Source organism: Rhinichthys klamathensis, unplaced genomic scaffold (genome assembly GCF_029890125.1).
Source record: "Rhinichthys klamathensis goyatoka isolate OS25496 unplaced genomic scaffold, OSU_Roscu_1.1 h1tg000567l_1, whole genome shotgun sequence".
NCBI classification, from domain to species: domain Eukaryota; kingdom Metazoa; phylum Chordata; class Actinopteri; order Cypriniformes; family Leuciscidae; genus Rhinichthys; species Rhinichthys klamathensis.
Genome location: NW_026607033.1, coordinates 910,732 through 923,374, shown reverse-complemented (window position 1 = coordinate 923,374; position 12,643 = coordinate 910,732). Strand labels below are relative to the sequence as shown.

Below are 12,643 nucleotides of genomic sequence, written 5' to 3'. Positions count from 1 at the left end.
AAATACTTTTTGCTAAACTGTTTTTATGACAACCTAAAACAATGTTGTCTAACGTTTTATTTAAGGGTTTTATAACCATGAATTAGAACACAACATTGAATAAACACCAGTGTTGGGTGTAATGCATAAGTAATTAATTACTGTCATTCAATTACATTTCCCTTGAAAAAGTAAAGTCTTAATTGTTTCTGTAATTGAATTAGTTACTTCTGATGTAATTGCATTAAATACTATATAGACTATGGAGAAATTCTATATAAAACAATGGATTTTACATAAACATTTAATGCATTTTGAAATGTGTTTTTTTTAATGTAACCTGCCTTTAAAAAGTTGGTAAGTTCAAGAATAATTTGAGCAATTTTATAATATTTATTTCAAGGAATTAAAAGTGTAGTTTCATTTCTATCCTTGTATTGTTCAACTGGCTAAGGTTGATATCAGATTTAGAAAGCAATTAGTAAATAAGACACTACTTTTTAGAGAGATAATTTAGTACAGTAATCGATTTACACTGTTGAAAATGTAAATAGCTAGCAATTAATTGCTTTTTTTGGAGTAACTTACCCAACACTGATAAACACTCAGTGTCTTTTTTCATTTCTAATGTCCTAGGAATGGTGGGTTTCATGTTTCCTAAATACAAGCCAGGGTTACGCATGGTGTGAAAATCATACAGACGCATGCAATATGTAAAATGATCATTTACAGCATTCGCAAGGCAAGTACTACATTACAATTTGTCATGTTTCACACTTTTCTACTCACGTCATTCAGACTAAAACATTTTTGGGCAGATGATTTCAGCCTTTCTGTATGCTGTTGGGCTTGTTTTTCTTTTAGCTTTAAAAAGTTGTATAATCTACAACTAACACGGTGTACCGTTACTACTAATGATATCACAGATGTAATGATTATATTCAACGTACTGTCAGAAACCAGACGGTAATATTACACAATGTGCGAACCACTGCAACGTAAAACCAAAGTCAAGATTTTTCATCTGTTTAAGCAACAGTCTTACGCTAACTTTTAATACTAACAGTATACACAGATGCATGTAATTTAGTAATTATAACAAAACAGGGAATGTATACTAAGCTAAATTGATTCACTAGAGCCCTTACTACAGTGTGACGTGTGAAACTTTATTCAACATGAACACAGTGTATTCACAAACATAAATAATATCACTCGCAACTTTCACTCACTCGAATAAATGAACTATAGGAAAAATGTAAATCACAGTCTGTAATGAAGTGCAAAAAATCTGTTAAACCAGAGATCGCAGTCACACACATAATAACTTGTATATTAAAAACATGTATTCTTTTATATTAAGTAAATTGTCTCATTTTCTTGCTTACGATCCTTATTGAGAAAAAATAAAAATTAAAGACACATTCTGGCAATGGTTTTAACATGCAAGCTTTGTTCATCACCAGAAATACACAGCCACCCCGAAAAGTCATCTTAACATGAGAACTTAAACGCATTTAGTAATGCAAATTAAATTACTGCAATCATATAAATATTTTGCGGTTTACATACCAACGCATTTTGTAAGTAAATAAATTTGAGGTGTAAAATGAAACAAAGGGACAAAACAAATTTGCGTAAATGTTTCATTGTAGCATGCACAATTCAAAGATCTTGTAAAGGGTGTTTGTGGGGAAAAGAGGGTAAAAAAACATCTCTGCAATCTTCAGCTCAAATCTTCTTGATTTTCTCCCCAACGACAAGCGGGTTTTCTTTCCTTATTTTCTCTGCTGCATCAGCCTTGTAATCAAAGCTACAGTTGTGAACATCTGAGTATCGGTGCACGCTGCAAAACAACTGTCCACACCGGCAGTCAAAGCCTGTCAGGTAGAAACAAAAGTTAAATTAACTCAAGAGACCTTCATACAGAAACAAATTTAATTGTCATATACTTTAAATGCAAAAAAATCTCAGCAAAGCATTTAGGCAGCTAACAAGGCTTTGTAACACAGCCTGTGTGTATATGTAAGGGATAATCCACAGCTAGCTGTGCATTAAATGATTTTAATGCACAATGTGAAGGCAAAGAACCACTCGACGCCAAGCGGAGTGCATTTAAATCGTTTAATGCACAGCTAGCTATGGATTATTCCTCTTATAACATGGTCATTTGCCAACATAGAAAAGGTAAAGTTGTTATTGATGGCACAATATTTGATCGGAAGGGTACAATGACGGTTAATTTAGTCAGTTACGGCTCATTAGACCTGGCATTCGTTCGTTCGTTCGTTCGAGAGAGAGAGAATTACCTGCGTCTGTGCACACCTTCCAGCCAATCAGAATCGAGTATACAGACAGACCATGGTATAAATATAAATGATAACACTTTACAATAAGGTTCATTAGTTAACATGACCTAAGAATGAACAATACTTCTACAGCATGTATTAATCTTAGTTAATATTAATTTCAACATTTACTAATACGTTATTAAAATCAAAGGTTGTATTTGTTAACATTAGTTAATGCACTGTGAACTAACATGAACAAACAATGACCAGCTGGATTTGTATTAACTAACATTAACAAAGATTAATAAATACTGTAACAAATGTATTGCTCATGGTTAGTTCATGTTAGTTAATGCATTAACTAATGTTATCTAATGAACCTTATTGTAAAGTGTTACCATATAAATAATATAAATAATGTATAGTATATAATTTTGCATACCAGTGAGCCCCACTTTCTTGCGGCAGGTGAAGCAGCGGTTCTTCTTGGGTTTGGATTGCTCTGGCACATCTGAGGTCTGCTCTGAGACATCTAATTCTGAGGCTGTTAAGAGTTTAATACATGCAGGTGGCAAAGATTTAGAAATGCTGCTAACAAGAAGAACATCTCAATGAGATTCTGAACATCAACAATTCTTGGTAGGCACCCGGTTAGTGTCTGAAACTTTTCCTCAGATATTACTGATCTGGAGTGCGTTTCCCGAAAGCATCGTTATCCAACAATGATCGCAATTTCCATTGAACTCTATTGGTAACAACGGAACTTGCGACCATAGTTGGCTTTGGGAAACGCACCCCAGAACGTGCTGAAGGAGCGTGTGTTCTCATAACTAGGAGGTTATGGCAAGCATGAATCAAACCGATAAATATGAACTCTGTACTCACCGGACACTGCTTCTGTGGCTTCAGAAGTTTCATCTAACTTTCTCTTTCCTCTCGATGTGCCATCCTCCAGCGAAGAGCTACCCGCTGTAAGCAGCTTTTCCGTGGTGGATTCCAGAACGTTTCTCGCCAGTTTACTGCATGATACTTCTATACAAACAAACACACAGTCATTTTCCCTAAAGAATCTACATGAAGGGTCCATAAACTCAAAGACTTTTAACACTAGTATACACAGATGTAACCCTGGATTATAAAGCCCTGGTTTAAATGTTATTTTTAGTTTTACATAATATTTTTTCATGATGTACTAAACTTGACTGCCATGTTCAGATTCCATATATATATGCAAATAAGAAAAGTTAGTCAAGTCAATTTCAGCTGTAAATAAGCTCTACAGAAGAGAATAGTGTCATTCAGTTCAATTTAGTAATATTGTTCCAATTCAGTTCAATAACTGTGTTGATGTTCCAAAGTTCATCTATTATGAAACGAGTTTAATTGAGCTACAGTCATGTGAAAAAGAAAGCAGACCCTTTTGAATTCGGTTTTACGTATCAGGACATAATAAAAAACATCTGGCCCGTGGCAGGTCTTAAAATTAGGTAAATATAGCTTCAGATGAACAACACCACATGACATATTACACCGTGTCATGGTTTATTTAACAAAAAACTAGGCAAAAATGGAAAAGTCATGTGTGAAAAACTAAGTACACCCTTACTGCTTCCATAGAAATTAAGAGTTTTAAGTAGCAGTCAGGCAGTGCTAATCAAATGCCAGATAAAATGATCATCAGCAAGCGTGACCAACTCCATAAAAGCAGACGTTTTGGCAGTTTGCTGGTGCGTGTTAACACAATGCCAAGGAGGAAAGACATCAGAAATGACCAGATTATTTTTCATTATGTCCTGATAGCTAAAACCATTGAATTCAAAAGGGTGTACTTTCTTTTTCTTTTCTTTTTTTCACAATGGTGCCAATATTCAGCTCAAGTCAGTTCAATGTTGATTCAATTCAGATCAATAACAGTGTCAGTGTTGCAAACAGTGCAGCAGAGTGATTAGGCCCGATGAACGACCCTGGATGAACAATCTCAAATGTGGACAGCCCATATGTAAAAGAAACTACTCAACTAGCATTAGTTTGCTGGCAAAAGTTAAGTTTGCTAAACCAGTGTGCTCTGTTATTTAGTGACTTTCATAATTAATCTCTCTAATAAACAACTCTACCTAATTAAGTAACAAACAAGAGTCCTATGATCAGTCAAATCAGTCGACAAAGAAATGTACACCTGTTTACCCCTGAAAAAAAGAAGACGACGTAATCAAATGTAAAAAGTGAACTTTGAACACTTTCTAGCCTGGTCTCAAAGCAAACAATCAGATGTTTCTATGGAATTTTGGAGAGCTTTTGTCTCTTTCTGTGTCATGGTAATCTGTTCAGTGTCTGGTTTTGGAGCGGTGAATGACATAATAATCGGGTCAAAGTGAAAAAGGGAAGGTACCTGGCATTTTCAGGCCTGATTGAGCTGCTACTGAAGCACCGTCTTTATGTGTAACTGCTGCTGTTGTTGAAAAACACTGACTGGAGAGGATGATGAGGAGAAAAGATTATGTTACATAAGTGAAAAGACATCATAACAGTGTAAAACATGTAGGAGTGGGTGCTAAGACCAAAATCTTATATCACAGGATGAATAATTTTATATCGCAGCTGGAAATTAAATGAGAAAATATTGTAATAACCATGCTGTAATGCCTATTTGTGGGTAATCCTGTTAATTGAATACATTACAAATAAATGGTACTCATTTGATTGGCATATTTTGTAAATTTAATTGGAACTTGATGGACAGAAAATGAAAAAAATAAGACTATTTATAAATGAGCAAGTCTGGCATCAGGGCAAAAACAGCTTCACGTTATGCAATATGTAATACCAGAGTTTAACAAAAGAATCAAAACCTTAGAACTGCCCACTGATAACCATACAAATATAGAGATATTGTTATATACAGGATTCCAAACTTCCTACACATTTTTCATTTCAAAATTCCATACTTTTCCACACTCAAATTTTCAAACCTGTAGGTTTTTCAGACCATATTTGTTGGTTCATACAGCATTAATTTAGTAATCTGTAAATATTCTTAATTTCTCCGGGGATTTTTTTTCATTGATTTTCTCGAAGTGATAACATGCGCTTACATAATGAAAAGAAACCTAGGTAACATTTTATTTTACAGTGTCATTGTTACATGTTAAATACAGTTACTGTAGTAATAACTATAAATTATGCATAATTACATGCAATTAACCCTAAACCAACCCCCATTCCTAACCCTAACCCAATAGTAAATACATGTAGTTAATTATTATTACTCAGTACTTAAATGATACCTTAAAGTAAAGTGTAACCAAAACATAAAACACTTTATAAACTGCATATATTCACCTCACATCGGTTTGATACTGTAATCATGGTTTGATGTTGAATGATCACCAAACAGCAAAGTACAGTCTGATTTAGATGATTGTTCGTTCCTTTATCTGTTGCTGGTTTGAGTGACACACGCACATTCATTTAGTGAAGTTCAAAAGAGACTCGCTTATGGTACAAGACATAGAGCTTTGCATAATAAAAGTGTGCCTTGAATTTATTCAATTGTGTTTAACAATCACAAAAGGATCACTAAATTTTTGCCATGAAAACACTCTGGTTGTATGATACATTTATTTTTAGAAATTCTTAATGTTATATTTTAGAAAACTGAATAGGGTTGATAGTCTGGAAACAAATATTTTTCCATACTTATCCACCTGGAAATTAACCAAATTCCAAATTTTCCATTCTTTTCCAAACTGCGTAGGAACCCATATAAAATGGTAGAGCAGAATGATACATAGGGCTGAAAACAAGCTTTTATTTGCCCTTCTGATATAAAAGTTGCACAAATTAACTAGATCCTATGCAATTGCAACAACTTACACAACTGCAATGAGGAATTTTGGAGGGGTGGTAAAGAGGAAGATGTTCTACCTGTTTTGTTCATGCTGTGACGTCGATTGTACAGTCATAGATTCTCCTTTACTGCTTATGCTGGAAGACACTGCAGGCAATGAAAGAGCAGGAAACCCAAAATGTCAACACTACCATTTTAACTTCTCCCTATGTGAGGGTTTGTTTTTTGAGACACATTTCAGTATGACACTGTGGTCCCAACCAGGCATGACGGAACAACTTACAAGTTTACAGTGGCATTGCATTCATGAATGAAGGTTAAATGCTGTAGAGAATAATGAAATTACAGCTTATCAAAAACTTTGTGATGTAGATAAGCAGGATTTTGGTCCAATGATATTTCATTGTGAGCAGTGTTACACACACCACACAGAAATCTTAGAGTTAGCGATAGACGCACTGCAGTTCAAAAGTTCAGGACGAGAAAACATTTTTTTTTTTTTTTTTTTTTTTTAAGAAATTAACCCGTTTATTTATCAAGGATGCATTAAGTTGATCAAAAGTAAGAGAAGGCTTTTACAGTATAATGTTACCAAAAAAAAAATCTATTCAGCACTTTTATTTTAAAGGGGTGGTATAATGCCCTTTTCACAAGATGTAAAATAAGTCTGATGTCCCCAGCGTGTGTATGTAAAGTTTTATCTCAAAATACCCCACATAAATTTTTATATAGCATGTTAAAGTTGTCACTTTGTGAGGGTGAGCAAAAACGCATTGTTTTAGTGTGTCCCTTTAAATGCAAATGAGCTGGTGCTCACGGCACAGAGGGCGGAGCTTCAACAGCTCATGTTAAGAGCTCAAATTACACAGACAAGCACTGAAAATTTCAAGCACTTTTAGCCCTTTTATGTTCAAACTGGAGTCAGACAATGATGGAGATGACAAGTATGCAACAGGACATTTCTGAATGGTTAGTTGATGAATTTATGTAGCTTGTGTAGTTATCTTCTAGTCATCGATTGGCATATTCTGTCTTGATAACCCTTCACTCTCTAACTTCCCTCAGTCTCGTTCACTCTGATGTACGTCATTGCTTATGTTGCACGAGTGCTCACTACTGGTGGAAACTGCAATAGGCTGAATTGGAACATCCTAAGCCCTTGATCACTTGGAATCAGCTATGGAGTTGATTTATTATTTAATTTTTTTTCCCTTTAAAGGGTTAGTTCACCCAAAAATGAAAATTCTGTCAGCAATTACTCACCCTCATGTTGTTCCAACCCCGTAACACTTTCGTTCATCTTCGGAACACAAATTAAGATATTTCTGATTAAATCTGAGAGCTGGATCACTCCTCCATAGGCTTCTTAAGGGATCGAAACTGGCCGGCCCAAAAGTTATGAAAGACATCGTTAAAATAGTCCGAGTGACTACAGTGGCTCAATCTTAAGTTTATCAAGCGACGAGAATACTTTTTGTGCGCAAAAAACAAACAAAAATAACGACTTTATTCAACTAATCATTTCCTTCTCTGTTCGGCCGTGATATTTCACGTTGTGAAACTACGCAAAGCTTCTAGGTTGTACGTCACGCATCACACACATGACCAGCGTCGGCCAATAGTGAGCCTACGTGTGACGTGCAACCTAGAAGCTTTGCGCAATATCACTACGTGAAATATCACGGCCATACAGAGAAGGAAATGATTAGTTGAATAAAGTCGTTATTTTTGTTTGTTTTTTGCGCACAAAAAGTATTCTCGTCGCTTGATAAACTTAAGATTGAGCCACTGTAGTCACTCGGACTATTTTAACGATGTCTTTCATAACTTTTGGGCCGCACAGTTTCGATCCCTTAAGAAAACTATGGAGGAGTGAACCAGCTCTCAGATTTAATCAAAAATATCTTAATTTGTTTTCCGAAGATGAACGAAAGTCTTACGGGGTTGGAACAACATGAGGGGGAGTAATTACAGAATTTTCATTTTTGGGTGAGCTAACCCTTTAAGAAATGTGTTTAATGCAGCATCCAAATGTATATAGGTGTGTTTGGGCTGTTTTAAATTAAAACATATATAATTAATATATCATGGAGTTGTTAGTGGTTGTGGTGATAAGACGAGATCTGCGGCGACGTCACAATCGTGTTGCATTGTGGTATATGGAGCTGCCTGAAGTGTACATATGAAGTAGACTCGCACCCTCTGTCAAAATCGAGGGTCTGTCCATAAACTTCCCTCGTCCACTTCACGAAGTGGAACGCACTTCAAAATGGCGGCAGGGATTCCCCCGAGGGGAAGTGCTTAGGGAAGTTTGCAAGTGCGTGTCTAAAAGTGGACTGGACAGCCTATAAATCACGTTCCCGGGGGCGGAGTTTATGTAAATTCTAGGGTTGGTGATGTCACTAACCCGGGAGGAATGTCCTGTAGTCCCCACCAGCCATTTGTTGTAGTCCTTAAAAAGCCATTTCTTTAAAAGAAAAAAATCTCCCTTTTCTTTTGAATATTTGAGCTTTGTGACTTTGCAGATATTGTTTATGCTCAAACAGCAACATTACACACTAACTAAAGTTAGAAAAGTGAAATCATAATCAACCACCCCTTTAAGGTTGGTGTTCTTGTCAACAGCATTTTGGTTGTTTTTCTCTCCGCTATAGCTATACCTTTGCATGAATTTAAATTTCATACATTTAAATTTGTCAAATGGCTTAAATATGTGTAGATGTAGGCTACTTGTTGTAGAAATTATGTGGGACTGTCATGTAGAGGGAGTAAGAGTTGATGATGTTATCATCGTTTGCCATACCTTGCTTTTGGTGAACTGATGCCACTGCCTGACATGATCAAATACCTTTGTATTTTTACATATGTAAAAGTAAAACAGTACTTGCTAAGACAGAACAGTTGGAAAGGAGTCTATTTTTGTGAGACTTCTGACTCACCTGGATCACTGGATCTGCCACTGTTGTTCTGCCGCTGTAAGGAGTCTTTGTAGCAGACCGAGCACATGCCGTTATTACGTGGGTTCCCATAAAACCCACAACCATTAGAACAAAGCACTTGGGTCTGATTGGTCTCCTGAGCCATATCCCTTTCCTGTGGAGAGAACAAAACAAGAGATAACTATTAAAAAGTCACAATTGTATGTGGTACCATGGTTTTTCACCAATAAATTGGTCACATTGGAGTAACAGTTACTTTGACGTCAAAATCCAGAATTCATGAATTTATCCTTTTTGGGGCTAAACAACAGAAAATTGCATGCATGAGAAACGAATGGTCTGTTTCACCTTAAAAGAGCTCAGAGTCTACGATCTGTGCTTTGAATACTGAGTGTATGGCTGAATTACACTGTGTAGATGTTTGAGTGAATAAGACACTTATCTGATTGTCCTCTGACATGTTCTAACTGTCTCCCTGCACCTGCCTGTAAGGGTCTGTTTCTAAGACTACCTCTACAGCTGTCTCACACTCATATTGTACAGGAAATATCCTCGCTGTGTTGGGAGAAAGGGGACATTAATAGATGGATAGATACAGATTGACATATAGATCTAGAGAGACAAACAGATAGACCAAGACAGACCGATAGACCAAGAGAGACAGACAGACAGATAGACCGAGACAAACAGACAGAGAGAAAGATAGATAGATAGATAGATAGATAGATAGATAGATAGATAGATAGATAGATAGATAGATAGATAGATACAGACAGACAGAGCAAGACAGATAGACTGAGACAGACAGGTAGACAGACAGATAGATACAGACAGATAGATATAGACAGAGTGAGAGACAGACAGACAGGTAGACAGACAGATAAAGAAAAACAGACAGACAGACATTTTATTAAATATGCATTTTAATAAAAGCATTATTAAATAAAATAAATAAACAAACCAGGTATAAACACTGATCTGTCTTGCCTGCCCGCTTGAGATTGGATCACACTAGATGGATGCTTTTGGTTTAACACAGGTACAGCTCCATATAGATGCAAAATAACACTAGAAACATAAAAAAGAAAATACAGTCACTATTTTCACTAGAGTGAAACCAAACACAATGCTTCAACATATCAGTGTTCAGTCAATGTTTAAGCCAAACAGCAGCTTTAAATCAACTTTAAAACAGGTTTAAGTTGGACCTAGTGCTGACACGAGGCATAAAAAAGAGCTTAATTCTGTTAAAAGGTAAGCCAAGCAATTGAAGTTGCTTCAGAACAATTAAATTACTCAAATCATACTCATCAAAAAAAAAGGTGCAGACAAACCTACACTGTCTGGCTAGTGTACAGTAAGCCGCTGTGCTCACATGTGTTGCCCTGTGAGAAGGTTATTAAGCGACATGCCCTGGCACTAGATCAAAAGGTCAGATAAAGACACTCAGTTTCTCTCCAGCTCCATGCAACAGGATCACAGAAGTCAAGAACACTAACCAAGACCAAGAGCATCATAAATATTACTGCTCGAGGTCAATATCATGAACTACTAACACTGAATATGAAACTTTGGGGTGTAACTTGTCACACACTTTAAATTATTTACTTGTACTTTCCATAGGGAACAGGGAAGTTGAGCGCATTTCATTTCCTAAGGTCAGAAACTCATCTCATTTACAATTAGAATGGACATCTGTCTCAGGTGACCCAATAACAAATGGCCAGCGATAAAGCCAGGTCTAAACATTGTCCAAATTTTGTGTAACTGGATTTTTCAAACAAATGTGACTACATTGTAATAGGTTTGCAGTCAAGAATTGGGTGCATGTAAATACTCACTGTTTAGGACAAAGCCTATAGTCTTCTTAAATCACAATGAGTGTGTTTCTGACTACAAATAGAACTTGTAACAGTCGGATCTGAGCAACGGGATTAATCAGGTTTCCACGGTAACTCTTGCACTATTTACATTGTCCTTTGTTTAAATAATCATATACTATAAATGACAACACCACAAGAAGCAGATTTCAACGTAATATCTCTCTCATATGTCGATACGTTTGACTTCCTTACCTGGTAAATGGTTTATAGTGAGCACCTCTGTTTATCTACTAAGTAACGTCGCTAGCTGTTTAAATGAAAGCTGGACATCGTAAAACACATTGAGTAATAATAGAAAGGGTTACGTACACGCCCACTGAAACGCTATTGGCTGCGTACTGTAAGCCACGCCCATGTGCGTGATCACGATAGTCTTCCAGTCATGTTAAGTCCGACTCATTTTAGCGAATCGGTTCATTTGAACAGTTCATTTAAAGGCCAATTCGGTCTGATTAGTAAATGAAAGGTTCAGACCGTTTTGTGAACTGTTTTAAACAATTCATTGATTGGAATCGACTCTGCAGAACGATTCGACACGAATCAGACATCGCTATTTTCTTTATTTTACGCGTAAAGTTAAAGAAAGTTGCACGTTGATTGATGTCGTGGACGATTTGGGGATCACTACGGATTAGCAGCAATAACTCACACTATATGGGAAATGTTAAAAATGTATAACCATCACAGCTACTTCCCTAAAGATATAAACAGAAGTTAACATCTGGCATGCAGATTTCTTGGAGACAGCGATTTTTTTAACAGACCTTGCAAACTAAAAGGCAGTATAGTAACGTTACAAATTAGCAAATGGACAACGTACTAGTTACTATTGCACCAATATTTACTTTTCCAACTAATGATCTCGCTATTAGCTTGTCAGTAACAAAGCTACAAAGCTTTTCTAAACTAACGACTATTTGCTCCCTTACGAATAAATAGGCAATTATGAAGTAGCTTTCGCCACGCGACCATATTATACAACAACAGGTTTGCTCTTGTCAAGTTGGCTAACAGATCACAAAACGCCGCAGCTGTTTCACTGATTCAATTGATTAACATTCGCATTTACACTCACCTCCCGACTCCTGACGGTTACTATATCAATGTCGCTGGGTTAGACGAGTTTGGTTTATTGTCTTGCACTATTAAAATGTTTGCGAAGTGTTTTCGGCGTTCACCAGCTTCCCTTCCCCCACCGAGAAACAGCCTGTTTGTTAGTTTTGACACTCCAGCCCCCACTTTAACCTACCCAGTGACGTCATGATGGGACTTTATAGTTTTCAGTATAGACTGTCCCATGTGACATATCAACGTTTTACATGTTTAAAAAATGTTTTTTTTTAAGGTATAGAGGCACCTTTTGTGACACTCCAAATGAGTACTATGTATCTCTTTGGGACTGTTCGTTTATATAAAAACATATTTGGACTCTTTTTGTTTTTTTTTATACTTTTAGTCCAGAATGTTATTGTATTGTTATTCTTTTAAAGTTACTTTTAGAACAAAACCAAGTATGATATCCAAACATGCATGTAACCTTCATGTGAAAATCTTATTAGTAATATTATTATTAGTTTACTTTATATTAAATTCACCTGGCACTAAAAATCTTTAAGTATATATATATATATATATATATATATATATATATATATATTACCAGGTAAAATTTTAAATTACTTATTAAACATAAACCTCAAAATT

General features: G+C 36.0%; 1 protein-coding gene across 3 annotated transcripts; it reads right to left on the bottom strand.

Moving 5' to 3' along the window:
• Window positions 1-1,127: 1,127 nt before the first annotated feature.
• zfand6 (zinc finger, AN1-type domain 6) lies at window positions 1,128-12,172 on the bottom strand. 3 transcript variants are annotated; one of them, XM_056239576.1, is made up of 7 exons: window positions 12,015-12,172; window positions 9,057-9,210; window positions 6,195-6,264; window positions 4,660-4,739; window positions 3,156-3,302; window positions 2,713-2,814; window positions 1,128-1,859 (listed from the first exon to the last, which is right to left on the bottom strand). In XM_056239576.1, exons 2-7 carry the CDS (start codon window positions 9,199-9,201, stop codon window positions 1,711-1,713), a joined length of 693 nt encoding a protein of 230 aa, XP_056095551.1. In that variant the 5' UTR covers window positions 9,202-9,210; window positions 12,015-12,172; the 3' UTR covers window positions 1,128-1,710. The 3 variants fall into 3 exon arrangements, with proteins under 3 accessions (XP_056095551.1, XP_056095553.1, XP_056095552.1); XM_056239578.1 differs by having other exon boundaries at window positions 3,156-3,299; XM_056239577.1 differs by lacking the exon at window positions 12,015-12,172 and adding an exon at window positions 11,132-11,223.
• Between the last annotated feature and the right edge of the window lie 471 nt (window positions 12,173-12,643).

Excerpts from the sequence above, each read along its gene's own strand:
- zfand6 (XM_056239576.1), bottom strand. The coding sequence starts at position 9,201 with ATGGCTCAGGAGACCAATCAGACCCAAGTGCTTTGTTCTAATGGTTGT. Across the intron at positions 3,303-4,659 it reads ATCAGGCCTGAAAATGCCAG|AAGTATCATGCAGTAAACTG; the intron begins GTACCTTCCCTT and ends TTGTTTGTATAG. Across the intron at positions 2,815-3,155 it reads AGCCACAGAAGCAGTGTCCG|CCTCAGAATTAGATGTCTCA; the intron begins GTGAGTACAGAG and ends AACTCTTAACAG.